The sequence below is a fragment of the Chanodichthys erythropterus genome, chromosome 13 (genome assembly GCF_024489055.1).
Source record: "Chanodichthys erythropterus isolate Z2021 chromosome 13, ASM2448905v1, whole genome shotgun sequence".
NCBI classification, from domain to species: Eukaryota; Metazoa; Chordata; class Actinopteri; order Cypriniformes; family Xenocyprididae; genus Chanodichthys; species Chanodichthys erythropterus.
In genome coordinates this window covers 47,798,681-47,821,761 of record NC_090233.1, presented here as the reverse complement: position 1 = coordinate 47,821,761, position 23,081 = coordinate 47,798,681, and the positions used below count along the sequence as shown (strand labels likewise).

Below are 23,081 nucleotides of genomic sequence, written 5' to 3'. Positions count from 1 at the left end.
CCATTCTTTAAAACGAGTCAGCTCAAATCATCTTAAAGGTGCAGAAAGTACTTTTTTCTGCTTAAAAATAATGCTATTGTATTATAAAAACGTCTTAAATGTCTCTTACTTTGCAGAATAGTTTAATCTTTGGTGACAAAAACACCACTATTCAAAATTTTGGGGTCGGATAGATTTTTTTATGTTTTTGAGAGAAGTCTCTTATGCTTACCAACTGTATTTAAACTTTAAATCATTTTTTGAAATTTTGATTGTTTTTACTGCCACTTTTGATCAAATGAATGCATCCTTGCTGAATAGAAATATTAATCTATTTCAAAGAAAAAAATCCTTACTGACCCCAAACCTAAAGTTTAGGTTAAATACATCTGATCAAGACCACTGAAATGCACCTTTAACTGGTGATGAGACATTTATAAAGCTGAAAGTGTGTCATTTTTAGCTCACTAGTGCTGCAAAAATAAAGAATATGTTTATAATTATAATATGTATAATATGTTTCCAAACAAGTTTCCTGAACACTCCGCAGCCTGCCATTGGTCAGGCAAACAGATAGTCCCGCCCAAATCTCATGCCATTGGTTGAACCAATGTTGTGGCGTTTGGGCAAGTCAGGATGCACAAACAAACATATCAATGATTTGATAGTGCCACAAATACACAGTGTTATGTCCAGTCAGTATGTCTCTGACAGTTGTTATTAAAAACTTTAAAAAAAAAACAAACGAAAAGAAAAAGCACACAAAAAACAAACATGTCTACACTACTGTTTATTACTTAAAACTGGCCGAGTTGTGTATGTAATTGGGCTGAGAGGTCTCTTCCTCTCACGGCCTTCTCGGCCTGGGATTGAGCCAAATGCTCCTCCACTGACCTGAACCAGCAGCCAACTCAATTATGTTCCAACAAACCCTTCTCTCATTGTAGAGTACAGCCATATCCAGCATATGAAGACTATCAAGCATACCAGATGCACCAGTCAGACAGTGCTAATGTGAAACATCCCACATCCCACGTTCTGCACTTTTGGAGTAAACACTAAAAGGGCTTGGAATACTCATCTCATTACCTTAGTTTCATATGTCCGTTGTTTCTCTGACTCCAGCTCACTTATCTTGCTCTGGTGTAAACAGGCTTGACTTGCAGCTTATTTTCTAACTTCTCTGTCACAAAACATAACCTTTTAATTCAAAAAGTGACAAAAGGAAAGCATTACACTTCAGCTGGAAGGATATGTGTATGTTGAGAGCTTACTGTAAAACTTGTGCACCAGAAGCTGCAGACTGCTGGAATTAGTCTCGAAGCTCCAAAGTTTCTTAGTCAATATCGCCACCCTCTGGTCAGGACTGGTAATGCGTGTGCTCTTGTCTGTAACAGAATAATGTGATGTGATGGATCACATACAGCATTACCTCAGTGAACAGTGAACCTTAAACTCAATTGAACACAGAGAGATAAACGCACAGGGCATTAATAATGATGCTTTAAAAATAATAATAGGTAAATAAAGAATAAATACAGAGTAAAAAATAAATACACATTTGCAAAGTTAATTCAAACTTTAGTTAACATTCTAGTTAACGTTACACACCTGAAGTAAGTGTATAATTCATCTACATCGACAATATCACGATCACTGCAGCACTTTTGAAGCATTTTCGTCTATAATCTGCAGTACTGTATAACAAGTGTAATTTTGTTGTGTTTTACTGTATCACAACTATGTAAAAACACGTTTTAAGATCCAATGTTTGTTATAAAATAGAAGAAACGTCTGTTGGCTAAATATACAATATCGTTCTTTCCTCTGTGCGCTTATTTTAGTTGGCAGTTGGCACACAGACACTGACATAAAAAGAAAGCCAAATATAATAGCATACAGTACATACTATTTACAAATATATTTGCGACCAGATTAACCTGGTAAACTCACATAGTATGGAGGAAGTTTGCTCCGGAGAAATAACGCGCCGAAACCATTCCGTTGATTTACAGGTGGTTTAGTCATGTTTATCAGCTTTATTTTTGATAGCCAGACAACATTTTGCGATATTCGCTTTCTCTACAAATAATTTGGAAATACAACAAGTTTCAAATTAAAGGTACATTTCTTTGTACTTTGTTTGAACGTGCAACCAGATTTAACGAAAGCTAGCTAACGTGCTAGCTAGTCATCGTCACCATAGCAACTGCAGAGTTCATGACAAGTTAACCAATTAGCTCTTAAAACGTCACTCCCTATGGGCATTCACACTGATTGCAACATGTCGATTAGTGTTTAATCATGCGCTTTACTATAAAAACTTAAAAGCAGAAAAATAATAAATTAAGGGGTAAAAAATTAATTTTATTAAAAATGAATCATATTTATTTTATCAAGTCGTTTATTCATTTATTTATGTTCCTATTATCACATTTATTTACCTATTTATCTTTTTATTAATTCATTTATTTATTCATTTTTAATTTCTGCAGGTTTGGTCCTCCATATTACCATGATATGCATCAGAAAACATGCCTTTCACCATAAGCTGCCTTGCCATATATTGTAAATAAAAAAATGAATACACTTAGGTGTAATTTACGATGAAAATGTATATTATATTTAAGGCAAATATGTATATATTTTATGTTAAAATATATAACAAATATTATATAGTTTAATATCTCAAATAGATTGGTTTTAATAGTTTATTTTAAATGAGAATCATGGAAATAAATTATTTTTTTTTTTATTAAAAACCTATTGAGGGATTCTAAATGTAATTTCTTAATTTTCCAATGAAGATGTGTTTGACACATTTGTTATCTACAAACAAATATTTCTCATTTTGCAGTTTGTTTTGAATATATTGTATGAATTTGCATTCTTAATTATTTTAAATAATAAAAAATGTAATGTCAGTGTTTTGGTGTTCAATTGTTTATTTTGTGTGGATTTCACTCTCAAAGACAAGACAACGCAATACAATGCTTCATGTTCACCACAAAAGATGACAATATAATTTCACACTCTTGATACTGTCTTTTTCTTCACACTCGCGGAACAGAGAGAGACTCGCGGGTGTGTGTGTGTGTGTGTGTGTGTGTGTGTGTGTGTGTGTCTTCCCACGCACCCCTCCCCCGCCTCTGCGCTCTGCCCAAAAAATGTGAAACCAAATCCGAGCAGCAGGTCACAGAGCCTAGTTATTTTAAAACCCAATACTCAACTACCTCGACAGGACCATGGAAGTAACGCGAAACGGGCAGTTTAAAGAAATAACCGTCGCCTTGAGAGATTCAGAGTAAAATGAAGGAGCGTCACTACGCTCGTTTAGTGTGTATTGTTGTTTGGCTGCTCGTGCGTCTCCAATGTCTCTGCCCGTAGTACTGCCTGGATCTTGTTGTCGTTTATCAGGGGCTGCTCTGGCCCATCAGCTCGCAAACGCATCTTACAGAAGTCGCAGCCGCTGTGTGTCCGCTCTTCCGTCCCGTATGTCTGGATCGCAGACGCGGATCATTCCGGCGCTGCTGCCCGCTCGCCCTCTGCTCTCCCTCGGCTTGCTGCAGCTGGTTCTCGGCTGCTCCATGGTGGCGCTCTCTTTCGGGGCTCTGTCCCTTAGCAACTCGCCCCCTATTAGAAACTCCTGTCCGTTTTGGGCCGGGTCTTCTGTGAGTATTAGATTACTGGCCATAACCAGAGGTGCTAATGTTTTTATTTTACACCAAATATGCATGATACAGATATTAAAATATGTGCTTGACAATATGTCACTGTATTTGTCTTCAGCTTTTAATTGATTCATTACAAACCGACAGGTTTTATTGGGGTCTAATGTGTGTCCAATGTAGTCTGATGCAGAAATGTGGTGCTAAACTTTTATCTGTCTATTTCAGAGCAGGCTATATGACCACATCAGACTTTGATGAAAGATCTGACCTGTCATTATGTTGTAAAGTCAAACTAATAACTAATTTACAAGCACTAATGTGCAGTTGTTGCTTCAAGGAAATATTTCTGCCTGATATATTTATTACTTTTATTGCTGTTACTTAATGAAGATAGGTTAATTCAGTTATATTAAATAATAATATACATACAATACAATTGTAATATTATTATATTAAATAACAATTTAACTGAATTTTTTTTTAGTTTTTAAAACTTTAGGAACTATCCTAGTGCCAAGTGTTTTCCTCAAAAGTGCCATTTACAATATTATCCCCCATATTTAAGTATGCTGTTACATTTGTGGTCATTTGCAGGAGGTGAGTGAACTCGTCACTGAAGTCATGGTTGAGTGTGAATCTCTTTTACTGCTTAACACTCTATAGTGAGATACTGTTTATAAGTAAAGCTGCCATATTATGCATACCACTCACCTAAAAATCATCTTTTGGCATGTAAACAACAGTTAGTTAATAAGATCTAATGTTTACTTATATGTTTGAATTTGAAAATCAAGAAAATTAAACTCTAAAAACAGAAATTATTGTGTCATTTGCCAGTGATGGAAATAAAGATATTATAATAATGTTGAAATAATTTGTCAAGTTGATTGTCTTATTAAAGAATATTTTGCATTAAAATAAAATCTATTTATTTAATTACCTTTTATAGGTTACCTGACAAAACATGTTACACTTAACAATGCTTTTTATTGTTATGTATGAAAAGAAATGAGCCAAACACAAGAACCCTTCAGCTGCAATAGCAGTCCCACAGCATTCAGTGTAATTGACAGGAAGTGGCAGGGTTAGAGGAAATGCAAGGGAGCCGAGTATGGACAATAGTATTTGAATGAAGCTGCTGTAGACAGCTCGGCTAACAACACACTGAGTGAGATGAGTCATTGAAACAGGATTTAAAAGTGCTAAAGGCCCTTTTGAGAGTGTACAGCATTTGATGGGTAAAAATGGGTTCACTATCAGTTAACCTGTCTGGAAGTGTTTGCCTCTTTGCTGAAAGTAAGTACTGTTTGTTTTCTACAGGTCATCCTCTCTGGGATTATAGGACTAACCACATGGAAACGGCCAATGCTACTATTGGTATGTGTGTTCTGCCAGTCTAAGACTGAGAGTCTGTAAGGTGTCAGTCTTCTTTGTGATCCCTTTTGAATAAGCAGATATATTTATTTTTACTTTAAAGGTGCCCTAGAAACAAAAAATGAATTTACCTTGGCATAGTTGAATAACAAGAGTTCAGTACATGGAAAAGACATACACTCAGTTTCAAACCCCATTGCTTCCTCCTTCTTATGTAAATCTCATTTGTTTAAAAGACCTCAGAAGAACAGGCGAATCTCAACATAACACCGACTGTTACGTAACAGTCAGGATCATTAATATGTACGCCCCCAATATTTGCATATGCCAGCTCATGTTCAAGGCATTACACAAGGGCAGCCAGTATCAATGTTTGGAGCTGCACAGCTGAATCATCAGACTAGGTAAGCAAGCAAGAACAATAGCGAAAATGGCAGATGGAGCAATAATAACTGACATGATCCATGATATCATGATATTTTTAGTGATATTTGTAAATTGTCTTTCTAAATGTTTCGTTAGCATGTTGCTAATGTACTGTTAAATGTGGTTAAAGTTACCATCGTTTCTTACTGTATTCACAGAGACAATAGCCTTCGCTATTTTCATTATTAAACACTTGCAGTCTGTATAGTGCATAAACACAACTTCATTCTTTATAAATCTCTCCAACAGTGTGTAATGTTAGCTTTAGCCATGGAGCACTATCAAACTCATTCAGAATCAAATGTAAACATCCAAATAAATACTATACTCACATGATCCGATTCATGCATGCAGCATGCATGACAAACATCTTGTAAAGATCCATTTGAGGGTTATATTAGCTGTGTGAACTTTATAAATGCACTGTATAACTGCACTTATAGTGGAGAGCTTGGGGGGGCAGGGAGCGAGAGATTTAAAGGGGCTGCGCAGCCTGAATCGGTGCATAGTTAATGATGCCCCAAAATAGGCAGTTAAAAAAATGAATTAGAAAAAAATCTATGGGGTATTTTGAGCTGAAACTTTACAGACACATTCAGGGGACACCTTAGACTTATATTAGATCTTGTGAAAGAACACTCTAGGTCACATTTAAAGTGGTTATATGATGTTTACTACACAGAATTAGTCCTGTATTGATCTGAACATATGTTTTAGGGTAATCTTCTGCATGCCCAATGTCCTTATGTTAAAGGCAGTTGTTAGGCCCTAAAATGACCCCTTAAAGAGGATCTGTGCAGACCAGACATTCAGTTAAGATCTTGTTAATTAATTCTCAAGCTGACCATCAGATTCTTACTGTTGCCAATCATATACACTACTGTTCAAAAGTTTGGGATCAGTAAGATTTTTATTTTTTTTTTATATAAAGACTTTCATTTGGCAAGGGTGCATTAGATGCTGTTCTTTTGAATTTTATATTCATAAAATAAATGTTTCTGGAGCAGCAAATCAGCATATTAGAATGATTTCTGAAGGATCATGTGTCACTACAGACTGGAGTAATGATGCTGAAAATTCAACTTTGCCATCACAGGAATAAATTACATTTTTAAAAAAAAAATATTTCAATAGAAAAGTTATTTTAAGTTATAATAATATTTCACAATTTTTAGTAAATTGTATTTTGATTAAATAAATGCATCCATTGTGAGCATAAGGGACCCCAAACTTGTGAACGGTGGTGTAAGGATCATTTGATAGTTCCAGATTTGGCCAGTAATATTATATTTGTCAAATAAAATGACTGACTAGTATTAATCTTTTTTGTGTCTCACACAGGTGAATCTGTTTGTATTGCTGTCAGTGGTCTGTATCCTGCTAAACCTGGCAGGGTTCATCCTCTGCTGTCAGGGGGCTCAGCTGGTCTCCAGTACCATTAACTGCCAGCTGGTGAGGAATCTGTGCTCTTGAACATGTGCTGTGTTAGAGATAATAACATCACAATGTCAAATGACTCATGTATTGATGATTGTATTCAAGCACCTAGATGCAAAATATAAACAGAATCACAGACTGAAGTGGGGCAACACTTAAGATACATTATTAGGGCAACACAGAGCTACACAAAGCATACTACATAAACTAATAAATAACATTTGTTGTAGTGTTACAGCAAAGTATAATAAATGGTATTAGTGTATTAAGCCTGTAACATTTGTGAAAGGTAACTCAAATTGTGTGTAAAATTATTATTTTGACTAGAATATGAGAGTCTTGTGGCATGGCTTTTTTTACCTGGACCAATTACATATTTGTAAACAACTACATAGCAACCTCTTGGAACACCCTGGCAACCTCATTGCAACACTGTAGCTAACACCCAGAACACCTGAGCACTGGCTGATATGACTTGTTGTACTTATTAATAACATATTACTGAAAAAAAAAAAAAAACATCTGTACAGACCATACATCTGTACCAGGACTGAAGTTTGTCAAAGTCAAAGAGAGCCCTGAAACTGAGAGTCAAAGCAGGTTCCAGCTTTCCTTGGATTTGATTTAGTTTTTGGGGTTCTGTCATTTCCATGATTTGAAGGCTGCTCTTTCATCATTTCCACTTGTCATGGAAATGTCCCTGCCTTATTGGTGACCTCATATCTTTGAGCTGTTATGGCATGCTGCACCAGACTGCTCAAAAGACTGTGTCAAATAAAGAAAAGTGCCTGGAAACTTCATCCTCAGTCTCCTACTTTGAATCCAAGCAGTTCTTTAAGTGTTAGTATATCATGTCATCAGACGTCAATGAGAAACGACATAATAAATGTGTTTCTGTGTTTCAGAGTGAGCAGGGCGATCTCTGTTACTGTTGTTCAGAAACTCCGAGCACTCAGTGCCAAGAGGAGAAGTTGATTAAGATCTACGCAGGTCATGCATGTGGCACAATGAGAATCCTGCTCAAGGTGTGTGCTCATCTTTTTAAATTATTTTTAAGTGTTAAATTATTATTATACTACTACTTGGTTGGTTGGTTGGTTGATAGATAGATAGATGGATAGATAGACAGACAGACAGATAGAAAGAGAGATATCTAGACAGATAGACAGAAAGAGAGATAGAGTGATAAAATAGACATCAAACAAATAATTTGTTTCTTGAGTCAGAAGGAAGTATGTACATGGTTATATAATGCTAGGAGGGAGATAAATGCATGCACGCTTGAACAAGTTTTATTTAACAGCAGTAGATTTGGTTGTCATAGAGTTTTCTCTTTTTCAGAAAGTGCTCTTTGCTTTGTGTGCACTGAATGCTTTGGCCACAGCTGTGTGTCTGTTTGCTGCTGCACTCAGATATCTCCAGATCTTCTCAACCAGACGGCCCTGCTTGGTGAGATAAATATACAATAATTTAATTCTTGCTCAGTGTGGCATAGATTATTATCACTGTTTAGACATGTTGTGTCAGATATTTCTAAGATATTTCATATTGTGTCAGATATTTTCCTGGTCATGTGATAATAGTGGAAATCTGATTTTGATCGTCTTTGGCAGGAAGAGGCCAGGCCTGTTCCAGAGGAAGTGGAGGAGCAAACTCATCTTCCTGACCCTGACGAATTTGTAGCTCCTGCACCTCCCCCTTCATACTTCTCCACCTTCTACTCCTACACCCCTCGCCTGGCTCGCAGGTAAAATATTATTTAATTTAATTATTATTACTTGAGTCAACCTGACTGTATTGGGTTTATTTTTAATGACACATACACAATATTGCCAAAAGTATTGGGACACCCCTCCAAATCATTGAATTCAGGCGTTCCAATCACTTCCATGGTCACAGGTGTATAAAATCAAGCACCCAGGCATGCAGACTGCTTCTACAAACCTTTTTGAAAGAATGCATCGCTCTTAGAAGCTCAGTGAATTCAAGCGTGGTGCCGTGATAGGTTTCCACCTGTGCAATAAGTCCATTCGTGAAATTTCCTCACTACTAAATATTCCACGGTCAACTGTTAGTGGTATCATAACAAAGTGGAAGCAATTGGGAACAACAGCAACTTAGCCATGAAGTGGTAGGCTGCGTAAAATCACAGAGCGGGGTCAGCGCATGCTGAGGCACACAGCGAGCAGAAGTCGCCAACTTTCTGCAGAGTCAATAGCTACAGACCTCCAAACTTCATGTGGCCTTCAGATTAGCTCAAGAACAGTGCATAGAGAGCTTCATGGAATGGGTTTCCATGGCCGAGCATCCAACCCTTACATCACCAAGTGCAATGCAAAGCATTGGGATGCAGTGGTGTAAAGCACGCCGTCACTGGACTCTAGAGCAGTTAGAGACATGTGCTCTGGAGTGACGAATCACGCTTCTCTGTCTGTCATCCGATGGACGAGTCTGGGTTTGGCGGTTGCCAGTAGAACAGGAATTTGCCTGACTGCATTGTGCCAAATGTAAAGTTTGGTGGAGGGGGGATTATGGTGTGAGGTTGTTTTTCAGGGGTTGGGCTTGAACCCTTAGTTCCATTGAAAGGAACTCTTAATGCTTCAGCATACCAATACATTTTGGACAGTTTCATGCTCCCAACTTTGTGGGAACAGTTTGGGGATGGCCCCTTCCTGTTCCAACATGACTGCGCACCAGTGCACAAAGCAAGGTCCATAAAGACATGGATGAGGGAGTTTGATATGGAGGAACTTGACTGACTCTTGACTTTAACCCGACAGAACACCTTTGGGATGAATTAGAGCGGAGACTGTGAGCCAGGCCTTCTCGCCAACATCACTGCCTGACCTCACAAATGTGCTTCTAGAAGAATAGTCAAAAAACTCCCATAAACACACTCCTAAACCTTGTGGAAAGCCTTCCCAGAAGAGTTGAAGCTGTTATAGCTGCAAAGGGTGGGCCAACTCCATATTAAAGCTTACGGATTAAGAATGGGATGTCACTAAAGTTCATGTGCACATAAAGGCAGGCGTCACAAAACTTTTGGCAATATAGTGTGTCTTAATGTATACTTCTTATTTGATGAATTACACTACTTTTATTTAAAATGAAATGAAATAAAATGTAAACCTTTGGAATAATCATAATAATTATATATAATATATAATTTAAATAAGTCATATAAATAATGTACAACAAATACTATCATTCAAAAGTTTGCTACGATTTATAATGTTCTTAAAAGTAGTTTCTTATGTTCAGTAAATCAATTTTGGGTGATAAATACACTACCATACCATTCAAAAGTTAGTTTTTTAAAAATGTTTTTGAAATAAGTCTTTTATGGTCTGCATTTTGATCTGCAAAAATACAGTTACAACAGTATTTTTGTGAAATGTTATTACAATTTAAAATAACCGATGTCCATTTTAATATATTCTATGTCAAAATGTAATGTATTCCTGTGATGGCAAAGCTGAATTTTCAGCATCATTACTCAAGTTTTCAGTGTCACATGATCCTTCATAAATCATTCTAATATGCTGATTTTCTGCTTAAAAACATTTCTTCTTATTATCAATTTTGAATACAGTTGTGCTGCTTAATATTTTGTGGAAACCCTTTTTTCAGGATTCTTTGATGAATAGAAAGTTCAAAAGAACAGCATTTATTTAAAATAGTCTTTTGTGACATTATACATATCGCTTTTGCTTAATTTAATGTGTCCTTGCTGAATACAAGTATTCATTTCATTAAACTAACCCCAAACTTTGACGATATTGTGTGTATATGTAAGGTAAGCTTGCATATTTCAGCCTTACACACTCTTCTCCACTTTTGAATCTATGTTTTCAGATCAGGTAAAATATCTATTAGGGGAACATCTGCATAATTTCACTTTTTTACAGTATGTGATAAAATCTTTTCAGCATTCCATGATCCTGCCTGAAACATTACACACACATTCGCGCAGACATGCACTTTGACCTTGAACTCTTAACCAAAAATACAGCAGGATTTGTCAGATTTGTGAGTGGGTGGTTCAGTGTTTGGAAGGCAACCAAAATGTTTTGGCAACCTAAAACAGGATTGAAGTTTGTGTGTGGGAAAGCATGATATCCTCCTGTTTCACTGGATGTTCTGATCAAACACTAATGGGATTATCTACACCGTTTACTGTCGTTATATCTTCTCATGGCTTGTTTACAGTGTAAATGTGTGTGTTTTGACAGGATGTTTGGTGACGGTATGATTCCTCTTCCTCACATTTACGGTGCCAGAATTAAAGGAGTGGAGGTCTTCTGTCCTCTAGACCCTCCTCCACCTTATGAAGCTGTTGCATCACAGCCAGCAGCTCAGGTACTGAATCATATAGTGATCATATGCCATCTGTTATTGCATAATCATATCTGTCAAAAGGCACTTAGCATTTACAGCATTTATTCATGATAGCATTTCAACTCAGTTTGTGAAGTAGACCTTACTGACCTCAAATCAGCAAACATGGCACTGTGTCCTGGTCCAGCTGGCTTACATTGGCAACAGCTCAATCAAATACAGTCCTTGTCCGCTCACTGACCTTCTGTATTTATATCAGGCCCAGAATACTGAAGTGCAAATGACCGATCTGACCGAGGTCCTCACAGAGAGTGCAGAGATGGAGACACCCAGTGATGGTATGAACCAGTTGTATTTTTGCATATAGACCTCCGGAGAGGAGCAGAATTGATAAACATTGACATTACAGACTTAAAGAGATAGTTCACCCAAAAATGAAAATTAGCCCATGATTTACTCGCCCTTAAGCCATCCTATGTGTATATGACTATGTTATTTTAGACAAACACAAATTTAAAAATATCCTGGCTCTTCCAAGCTTAATAATGGTAGTGAATGGGGGGCGTTATTTTGAAGCCCTAAAAAAAATGCATCCATCCATCCATCATAATAATAATCCATTCACCTCCAGGGGGTTAATAAAGGCCTTCTGAAGCAAAGTGATGGGTTTTTGTAAGAAAAATATCATATTTAAAACTTTATTAACTATAATAACTAGCTTCCGGCAGACAGCCGTAAACATCGGTTATGCATATGGATTATTTTTATGATGGATGGATGCATTTTTTTGGGCTTTAAAATTGCGCCCCCCATTCACTACCATTATAAAGCTTGGAAGAGCCAAGATATTTTTTTATCTCCCATTGTGTTCGTCTGAAAAAAGATCAGTCATATACACCTAGGTGAGTAAATCATGGGTTAATTTTTATTTTTGGGTCAACTAAACCTTTAAGGCCAGCTCACACCAAGGATGATAACTGTAACAATAATGAATAAAAGCTCTAAAAATCATTCTAAATGTAAAAGAATAACAGAGTTGTGTCTCCACATTAAACCATGGCAGGAGAAAGTATTTTAACATGGAACAAAAGACAGTTCACCTTTTAAAACATTGCAATTTAGGTGTAATGATGTTATAATCAGCAAATAGAAAATTCCCCTTTGAAAATCTGGATCTACAAAATGGAGCTGCTACTTACGCCTACATGAACGTGTTATTGACACCGCATATATCAATCCAGTGCCTCTGGTACTCTATATTTAATCAGGATGCTCACAGCGTATCACAGTACCGTCCATAATTATGTCATCTGTGTATTAAAGGAAATGTATTTTAGTGGCGGCAGTTGTATGTCCAGTGTTCCTCAGTGTGGGATTTATTTTTCTTTTTATAGCTGTCTGTATCCTTCAACACATTCAAAGATAGGACAGTCCTACATGTGTTTTTAATGATCCTTCACAAGTTACTATAAAGTGGCCACTTGTCAAAATCCTTTTTTGCATTTTATTAATTTCACACAGAATTTTTCATTACCAATTACGTATATTACCAGCATAACAATTTAAAATCGAATTGAATTGAAAAATGAAGATGAATTTGGTTTAATGACAGCCGAACTTGAACTGCATGAACTTTACAAGTTTGTCATTTCCAGGTTTAAAAGGGATTGTAGCATACGTTTTTAATGTGGTCTTACTGTACACTATTTTAAAAAATCTTACTGAACTTTTGAACAGTAAATTAATATTTTATTCAGCAAGGATGCATTAAAGGTGCCCTAGAATGTTTTTTCACAAGATGTATTATAAGTCTAAGGTGTCCCCTGAATGTATTTGTGAAGTTTTAGCTCAAAATACCCCATAGATTTTTTTTGAATTCATTTTTTTAACTGCCTATTTTGGGGCATCATTAAATATGAGCCGATTTATGCTGTGCAGCCCCTTTAAATGCTCACGATCCCCGCCCACGGAGCTTGCGCTTGCCTTAAACAGTGCCTAAACAAAGTTTACACAGCTAATATAACCCTCAAATGGATCTTTACAAAGTGTTCGTCATTCATGTGTCATGCATGTGTCGGATTATGTGAGTATTGTATACTGTTATATTGTTTACATTGATTCTGAATGAGTTTGATAGTGCTCCGTTGCTAACGGCTAATGCTACACTGTTGGAGAGATTTATAAAGAATGAAGATGTGTTTATGAATTATACAGACTGCAAGTGTTTAAAAATGAAAATAGCAACAGCTCTTGTCTCCGTGATTACAGTAAGAAACGATGGTAACTTTAACCACATTTAACAGTACATTGGCAACATGCTAATGATATTTTTAGTGATATTTGTGAATTGTCTTTCTAAATGTTTCATGATATCATGGATCATGTCAGTTATTATTGCTCCATTTGCCATTTTTCGCTGTTGTTCTTGCTTGCTTACCTAGTCTGATGATTCAGCTGTGTACAGATTCAGACGTAAATACTGGCTGCCCTTGTGTAATGCCTTTCATAATGTTGGGAACATGGGCTGGCATATGCAAATATGAATACACCCCGAATGTTACGTAACAGTCGGTGTTATGTTGAGATTCGCCTGTTCTTCGGAGGTCTTTTAAACAAATGAGATTTACATAAGAAGGAGGAAACAATGGAGTTTGAGACTCACTGTATGTAATTTCCATGTATTGAACTCTTGTTATTTAACTATGCTGAGGCAAATTCAATTTTTGAATCTTGGTCACCTTTAAATTGACCAAAAGGGATTTTTTTATTTCAAATAAATGCTGTTCTTTTGAAATTTCAATTCATCAATTCTCATTCATCATGTGACACTGACTGAAGACTGGAGTAATGGCTGCTGAAAATTAAGCTTTGTCTTCACAGGAATAAATGACATTTTAAAATATATTCAAATAGAAAATTTTACATTGTAATAATTTTTCACAATATTATGGTTATGTTTTGTTTTAGTTTTTAACAAAAAAATGTAGCCTTGGTGAGCATAAACATCTTTAAAAAAAAAAAAAAAAAAAGGATGGATGGATGGCTCACTACACATAATGACATGAGATAGATTTTTTTTTTTTTTTTTTTTAAATGTATTTAATTAAATTTCAGCATAAACATACATTGCTAGACAGATACTTAACAATCTAGCCAACATAATTTATTTACGGCTGAAATATTGCAGGTATATGTAACAATCAATGTATTTATCATTATGTACTTTAAAACATTAAAGTACAATATTAAAAATGCCAGAAAAAATATCAGTTCTGCTGTTGTTCATAAATACCAGTAGTGATATTGACAAGGAGCCTGTTGTCATGTCACCATCAGTGTCCCAATGTGAAGTGAGCCAGGGTCCTTAAAGGTGCCATAGAATTGAAAATTGAATTTACCTTGGCATAGTTGAATAACAAGAGTTCAGTACATGAAATTACATACAGTGAGTCTCAAACTCCATTGCCTCCTCCTTATGTAAATCTCATTTGTTAAAAAAAGACCTCAGAAGAACGGGCGAATCTCAACATAACACTGACTGTTATGTAACAGTCGGGAACATTAATATGTACGCCCCCAATATTTGCATATGCCAGCCCATGTTCAAGGTGTTAGACAAGCCAGTATTAAAGTCCAGAGCAGCACAGCCGAATCAACAGACGAGGTAAGCAAGCAAGGACAACAGCGAAAAATGGCAGATGGAGCAATAATAACTGACATGTTCCATGATATCATGATATTTTTAGTGATATTTGTAAATTGTTTCGTTAGCATGTTGCTAATGTACTGTTAAATGTGGTTAAAGTTACCATCGTTCCTTACTGTATTCACGGAGTCCAGAGCCATGTCGTTATTTTCATTATTAAACACTTGCAGTCTGTATAATTCATAAACACAACTTCATTCTTTATAAATCTCTCCAACAGTGTGTAACGTTAGCTTTAGCCCCATTAGCCACAGAGCACATCCTCAAATCAAAGAATCAAATGTATCAGATTCAAATGTAAACATCCAAATAAATACTATACTTACATAATCGGGTATGCTGCATGATGAACACTTTGTAAAGATCCATTTTAAGGGTTATATTAGCTGTGTGAACTTTGTTTATGCAATGTATTAGAGTTGTAAGCTCTGGGGCGGGGAGGGCGAAGATTTAAAGGGCCTGCAGCCTGAATCAGCGCATATTTAATGATGCCCCAAAATAGGCAGTTCCAAAAATTAAATCTATGGGGTATTTTGAGCTGAAACTTCACAGACACATTCAGGGGACACCTTAGAGACCTTATATTTCATCTTGTAAAAAAGCATTCTACGGCACCTTTAATGTCCTTACCAGTGCCCGAATTCGATATACTGATTCAGGAGCTAGGGAGCTGATTAAGACGTACCCTTAGACAGCACTCTTAACTCTTAAAATGGTCTATGGCTGACTTTATAGACTAGGTTTGTTTTGGCCAGATTCCTCTTTTGATGGATTTGACCAAGCAGTTGTGACATAGGACAGACATAAATAGATTGGAAAAACTAGAAACATTTCAGTACAAATGTTTACTTTTTTTATGTAGTTTCTTTGCATGTTTTGTTCAGACCGAAGCTGTCAGACGGCCATATTGAGCCCCACACCCCCGATACAGTCCAGACAGCCTCACACCGCAGTTTCCTCCAGCAGAAAACCTCACAGACCTCGCCTCCGCAGGTCCAGCAGTGACCCCGTCCTGCTAGACCTGACCGCCAAAGGTAAGGGAAGGAGTCCTTGAAATGGTCTGATTGGTCAATTCTAACAGCCTGCAGTCAGATATTTTTGTATAGTGACCCCTAAACTGTACATTTGACAACCAGATTTCTGCATTGCTGTGCTGTGTTTTCATTCAGTGTAGCTCAGTGGTCTCTTTCTTTTTGTATAATAAATGATCTTCAAGTTGCAATAATGACCAGCTGACCAGTGTTGGGGGTAACGCATTATGTAATGCGTAGTAACACGAGTTATGTAATCAGATTACTTTTTTCAGGTAATTAGTAAAGCATTACTTTCAAATTTAAAGTTACTTTTTCAAATAAATAACGGAAGTTTCTTTGTTTTCCCATTTATTGACTGACACCTCACCTGTCCCCGTGTTCAGATAAATCAGGAGTAAGTGCAGAGGCTTTGTGTGCGCTGTGTAAATATATGATGGTTATTCTAGACTAAATGTGAGCATACATTTACTCATTTACTACTTCTCTGGCATCCTATTTTTCTGTATTACAGATTACATGCATGAATTTGTTGAATTTGTTATAAAAACAAACAAACAAACAGCCCAGCCCAGGGGCCTCATTTATAAAACTTTGCGTAGATTTCATCCTAAAAGTGTACGTACGCGCAAAAGCTAGATTCTGCGTACGCACAAAAAAAATCTGATTTATAAAACCATCCGTACGCCAGATCCTGCGCACAAATCCCTTTATAAATCCCAGTCAGCGGAAGATTGTGTGTACGTGCATCTCTACCCTGTCTCCTCCCCGAAATCACCATATATGGAGCTTACGACGCCTACTTTTACTATGCATAACCTCATCTGCATATCATTTCCATACATATTCCCATCCACGTGACATCCACGGTTGACACCGTCAAAGGTACAAGACATTGGAAAATATTAGATATGGACTATAAATGCAATTTGTGCCACACATTATGTTGATAAAGATAATCCAATATCCTCTTTGTTTTAGAATAAATATATCAAAATATCCATAAAAACAAAATTGTATAAAATACTTCAGATAAAGGTTTTAGAATAGAGTTGATTCATTCATTTCCACTGGCCAGATAGTATTTTAATAGTTTTAAACAATTCAAATCAAATTTATGCAGTTTTGCTGATATACATATCTTTTAGGAAGTTTATAGGCTATTATTTATAGGCACTTATTTATTGCAGTGTCACTGACAAAGTATTTTTAAAAGAAAACATGCAAATCTTACCGTTTTCCTCAAATTATATCCTTCAAATGGTAATTATTTGAAGATCCTTCACACGAACACCACCTGCAGCTGTGGTTGTACAGTAAGATATTATTGGACCTATTCAAACTGGACAACTAACCGTTCGACCACCGAATCCAGCAGTGTCTTCCATAATGTCCAAGTTAAGTGTGCATCACTGATCGTCATTCTCGAAAAAATATTTTGTCATAACATCTGCAGTGTGGTTTAAAGAGGAATTATTGTGCTTCCAGCGCTCCTCGCTGTCATTAAAACAGCGTGTCACTGGAAAAGTGATCGAAAGTAGCACATCTACTATCTCAATTCATATCACTTTTGTCTCCACTGAGGGGGAGCATCCATTATGATGATATGTTATATACGCACATACCTTTTTATAGCCCATTCATTTAAAAAAAATTAGTAAATTCAAAGTATTAGCACCTGGTTAAGAATGCTGATAATGATAATTCAGGTTGATGCAATTTGATTTATTGGGTGATGTAATAGGATAATTTAGAAGTTTTTCATTTTAAATAGTTATTGCTATTTGGGCCAGTTGGTGTCGCCAAAACACATACTCTTCTAAAAGAGTGCATACGCACGGTCAAGAGCATCCTTACGGTGCGCACTTATTTACGGCAAGTTTATTTTTTATAAATCCCGATATGTGTGTGGAAAAATGCGTACGCATATTTCTATGCCCATTTTGTGCGTACGCAACGTTTATACATCAGGCCCCAGATGAGAAAAGGTAATGTAACACATTACTTTCCATAAAAGTAACTAATGCAATTAGTTACTTTTTTAGGGAGTAACGCAATATTTTAATGTACTGTAGTACTATTAAAAGTAACTTTCCCCAACACTGCAGCTGACTGTATATTATCTCTTACATTTAAGCTTACACACTGCATAGAGAATTGTCTCGTTTTCCAGTAAAACATTTATATTTTTAAAATATCATTTACCTAAGCAAAATTAGATATTAAAAACAAGTTAAGACTTCAGATATTATATTTCAGAGTATTCATTTAATTTAATTTATTTTCAGGATATATGTTCTTTTCAGGGCGTTGATATGTTCTTGTAGCATACATTCAGATTTGACTTGTTTTAAGCCTAAATCTACATTAAAAGTTTTCCATAAAAGGTCAAAGAGTAGACACTGACACAATTCTTTATAATTAGTTTATGAACATTGGCTCCTCTCTGATGACAGATGGAGGTTTCTTTTTACTTGGTGTGTGTATCCTAAGCAGAGGACTGGGTTTGATAGTAAATCTAGAGAAACTATACCTGTCAGTGGTTACTTTAAGCCCATTTTAAATATAGGACTTCTCAGTGTTACTGTTGAGGGTCGGCAGAGAGCGAAGGGGGTATGGGTCTTACATACACTGCCATAAATTGACTTGTTCTAGAAATGCTGTCAATCTCTCTCTTTCTCACACACAAACACACAAGTGAAAACTTCTCTTATGTCTGTCTGATGTAGGATTAAAGGTTTATGAAGTGTTTTTGCTTTGCTAGTTCTTATCTGTCTTCCTGTACAACTGATAAAGCAGTGGTCTTGGGCGTTATACCAACACCAACTGACTTGGATGCATTTCTGTTGATTAACTTGATTATCAAAAAAACAGTTCAATTTCTAGTCCTAAAAACCTATAATACATGTTTGAGCCATGGGTTCCCTCAGTGATTTTGAGTGTTTTTGGAACAGCGGTTTATCATTTTTCAATTTATGAGTACAGAATGGCCCGTGGTTACTTAAAATGAAGTGAAGAGACTTTGATGTTTTGTCCTACCACTGAAATTACACACAGTCCCAGCTTAAAAGTGAATATTCAGGATTCCCTATTCAGGCATAATAAAAGCTTTATGATTTAATGTTTGAAAATGAAGACAGCCATAAATATTAGTATTGTAATTATACTGTTTATAAATACAACCCGAATTCCGGAAATGTTGGGACGTTTTTTAAATTTGAATAAAATGAAAACTAAAAGGCTTTCAAATCACATGAGCCAATATTTTATTTACAGATAGAACATATTCACAATAGAACATAGATATTTTATTCACAATATATAGATATTTTATAGATATTTTAGATATTTTATTCACAATAGAACATAGATAACATAACAAATGTTTAAATGGAGAAATTTGACACTTTTATCCACTAAATGAGCTCATTTCAACATTGATGCCTGCTACAGGTCTCAAAAAAGTTGGCACGGGGGCAACAAATGGCTGAAAAAGATTCAGCAGGGAGAACATCTAGCAACTAATTAAGTTAATTGATATCAGGTCTGCAACATGATTAGCTATAAAAGGGAAAAGGGATGTCTTAGAGAGGCAGAGTCTCTCAGAAGTAAAGATGGGCAGAGCTGTGAAAAACAATTTTCCTCGACATCAAATTGCAAAGGCTTTGCAAATCTCATCATCTAGAGTGCATAACATCATCAAAAGATTCAGAGAAACCGGAGAAATCTCTGTGCGTAAGGGACCAGGCCGAAGACCTTTATTGGATGCCCGTGGTCTTCAGGCCCTCAGACGACACTGCATCACTCATTACAGTACATTACTAAATGGGCCCAGGAACACTTCCAGAAACCACTGTCGGTAAAGACAATCCACTGTGCCATCTGCAGATGCCAACTAAAGCTCTATCATGCAAAAAGGAAGCCATATGTAAACATGGCCCAGAAGCGCCGTTGTGTCCTGTGGGCCAAGACTCATTTTAAATGGACTGTTTCAAAGTGGAAAAGTGTTTTATGGTCAGATGAGTCCAAATTTGACATTCTTGTTGGAAATCACGGATGCCGTGTCCTCCGGGCTAAAGAGGAGGGAGACCTTCCAGCGTGTTATCAGTGTTCAGTTCAAAAGCCATTACTCTGATGCTATGGGGGTGCATAAGTGCATACGGTATGCCAGTATACTGCACAAGAGGCATAATCAACGAGCATTATTCACGCAATTGGATAGTCCTTCAACCAATCAGATCAATGATCCGGGTGACGTACTTTTGCAGAGCGATGCGAAAACTAGAGACAGGTTTAATTTGTATTGGTTTGTAGCATTGATCAGCAGTTTGCAGAAGCAGCAATGGCATTGAGCTTTTTTTGCAGGTTGTGCAAAAAAAAAAATTAAAGTGAGTGATTTTTACACCCAGTCGAGCGATTTGTTTGCTAAACTAAAGAAGTCATTTAGCATCATTGAGAGGTTAAAAGGAATTGGATTGACGGTCGTGCGAGAGAGACGTCATCGCGTTATACCCGCCCAGTGCCATAGAAAGAGCTCTGTACCCGCCGATAGCGAGCAAGGTGGATAAGCCAGTCTTTGATTGGTTCCCGCAAAAGTGTAACAGATGCAGCAGAAATGAATGTACGGGTTTCCAGAATGAGTTGCCGGGCAGAATCAAATCGCCGGCAGATCAGGCTGGGTTTACCCAGTCTAATGCTCCCCTCCGGATGATGTCTATTTCAGAGAAGGCCTTGTGTATTTCAGCAGGACAATGCAAAACCACATACCGCAGCTATTACAACAGCATGGCTTTGTCGTAGAAGAGTCCAGGAGCTGAATTGGCCTGCCTGGAGTACAGATCTTTTACCTGTAGAGAAAAATACATCAAAGACGACCACAAATTCTTCAGCAGCTGGAAACCTATATCAGGCAAGAATGGGACCAAATTTCAACCCCAAAACTCCAGAAACTCATAACGTTTTGAAAAGAAGAGGAGATGCCACACTATGGTAAACATGCCCCCGTCCCAACTATTTTGAGACCTGTAACAGGCATCAAATTTGAAATGAGCTCATTTTGTACATAAAAGTGTAAAATTTCTCCATTTAAACATTTGTTATGTTATCTATGTTCTATTGTGAATAAAATACTGCCTCATGTGATTTGAAAGTCTTTTAGTTTTCATTTTATTCAAATTTAAAAAAACGTCTCAACATTTTCAGAATTCGGGTTGTACTTAAAGACTTGATTTTACAGGGAAATATTACAATAGCAATATTTCTTGTTTTATATTTTTATTGAATAACAATTATACAATAATAATTAACAATATTAAATAATTAACTAGTGTACATCATTTTACAAATATTTGTCAAAGATATGCAGTAATCCAATATAACAATAATCATTGTTATATTGGTTTCTCTCTCTCTTATAGTAATGAGTTGTGAAGCAGCTACACAGACAGAATTAGGCCCTGGTCCGGCGTCAGCGACTGGAACAGAGCATGGGACGGTTACGCTACGTCGGGGCCGTGGCAAACGGAAGCCTCGACCCAACTCCATGGTGGACTACCAGAACTATAGAGACACAAAACTGCTGGTGGCACGCTTTCTGGAGCAGTCCTCATGCAGCTTGACCCCTGAGGTACAGGAGCTGGTCAACAGCATCAAAACCGTGCTGCGCTCCGATGAGGAGCACATGGAGGAGGCCGTTCGCTGTGCCAGCTTCATTGATCAGGCAAGACACATGGGATTAAAAACGCATAGAATTGTGTAGTGCTTAGAACACATGCTCTGACACATTTAGCTTTGGAGCTCAAGTGGGTGATTTAAGTTTGAATCCAGCTTGCAACATTTAAAGGGATGGTTCACCCAAAAATAAAAACTCGCCCTCAAGTTGTTCCAAACCTGTAGGAATTTCTTTCTTCTGCTGAACACAGAAGATGATATTTTGAAGAATATGGGTAACCAAATAGTTAATGGACCATTGACTTCTGTAGTATGGAAAAAAAATACTATGGAAGTCATTGGGGCCCATCAATTTTTTGGTTACCAGTATTCTTCAAAATTTCTTCTTTGTGTTCAGCAGAAGAAAGAAAATTTTGGGCGAACCATCCCTTTCACTCTGTAAAGCCAGACGTTTGAAATATAAGTCAGAAAAATCTAATAAAAAAATGGAACCTTTAGGTTTATTGAACCTTTAGACAAAATCTAAAGTGTTTAAATTCCTGTTGTTTCATTTCATGTTTCCAGGCCATCACAGTTTCAGAGGTTGCCCCAGCTCAATCCACCCTCCACAGACAGGTGCAGACGGAGCTCACCTCCAACACGCTGCCTCTGCGCAAACGGCCGGGCATCCTTCACCTGCGCAGCTGTGGTGATCTCAGCTCCTTCACCTGGGCACAGCTCCAGACAGGGCCGGAGTGCAGGACAGGCACTCATTCTCGAACTAATTCCAGGATGGGCTCTCGGGCAGGATCCCGCCGCTTGGAACAGGAACGCCCACACAGCCTTATAGGAGTCTTCCGAGAAACTGTCCTCTGAGCGACGTCTCAAACAGACTGTATAAGCGTGGAACGAGAGGAAACGGACTCTGCCCCAATTGGGTGAAGGTATAATGAACGCCACAACATGACTGAAGCTAAGCTTTGTATAGAGCACAGATGATTTCACTTCATTTTTAAAACAGATCTGTTTTTGTTGTCAGTGTGTATACTGAACATTTTTAATTTTACAGTTGGGATTCCAGCTGTTGCTTGTTTTTATTTTTTCACATTATTATAATAAAACACTGGGGGAAAAAAACAATGCTTATTTACCATATGCCCATGTTCCTTATGTAAAAAATATTTAAAACATTTAAAAATGGACTATGTGAAAAATACAATATTAATAATCTTTAATAATAAAGAGAAAATTGCAAATGTATGGACATATTTAGGTTATGTAATGTGCTGATTAAATCAGCATATTGTGAGGTAGAGGATGAATTTGTAACTTTTTTTTAATTTTATGTTTATTTGACCATTCTGAATAATATTATTTCTCCAAAAGATGTTTTTCAGAGATGTATTGTGCATTATTACTGAATATGAGGAAGCTCATCTGCATTGTATGGGTGAAACATACTATCCAAAT

General features: G+C 36.9%; 2 protein-coding genes across 7 annotated transcripts in view; one reads left to right on the top strand and one right to left on the bottom strand.

Annotated features, from left to right (window-relative positions):
- LOC137034013 (coiled-coil domain-containing protein 158-like) overlaps positions 1 to 3,274 on the bottom strand; it is an 18,299-nt gene extending 15,025 nt beyond the window's left edge. For 3 of the 4 annotated variants that reach the window (XM_067406576.1, XM_067406574.1, XM_067406577.1), the window contains exons 1-2: positions 1,933 to 2,025; positions 1,254 to 1,367 (exon numbers count right to left, since the gene is read on the bottom strand). The gene's annotated coding sequence lies outside the window, so the exon portion shown is untranslated. Of the gene's footprint in view, positions 1 to 1,253; positions 1,368 to 1,932; positions 2,026 to 3,212 lie in introns of those variants that run through there. The other variant, XM_067406575.1, reaches the window with a different exon arrangement.
- The window catches only part of fam189a2 (family with sequence similarity 189 member A2), a 23,915-nt gene extending 834 nt beyond the window's left edge, over positions 1 to 23,081 (top strand). Inside the window, exons 1-11 of one of the 3 annotated variants that reach the window (XM_067406571.1) lie at positions 3,351 to 3,650; positions 4,971 to 5,027; positions 6,792 to 6,902; positions 7,793 to 7,912; positions 8,229 to 8,336; positions 8,501 to 8,634; positions 11,120 to 11,246; positions 11,485 to 11,563; positions 15,816 to 15,965; positions 21,380 to 21,681; positions 22,197 to 23,081. In XM_067406571.1, coding sequence (XP_067262672.1) covers positions 3,351 to 3,650; positions 4,971 to 5,027; positions 6,792 to 6,902; positions 7,793 to 7,912; positions 8,229 to 8,336; positions 8,501 to 8,634; positions 11,120 to 11,246; positions 11,485 to 11,563; positions 15,816 to 15,965; positions 21,380 to 21,681; positions 22,197 to 22,487 — 1,779 coding nt within the window. In that variant the 3' untranslated portion in view covers positions 22,488 to 23,081. Of the gene's footprint in view, positions 1 to 3,350; positions 3,682 to 4,970; positions 5,028 to 6,791; positions 6,903 to 7,792; positions 7,913 to 8,228; positions 8,337 to 8,500; positions 8,635 to 11,119; positions 11,247 to 11,484; positions 11,564 to 15,815; positions 15,966 to 21,379; positions 21,682 to 22,196 lie in introns of those variants that run through there. The other 2 variants (XM_067406573.1, XM_067406572.1) reach the window with 2 other exon arrangements.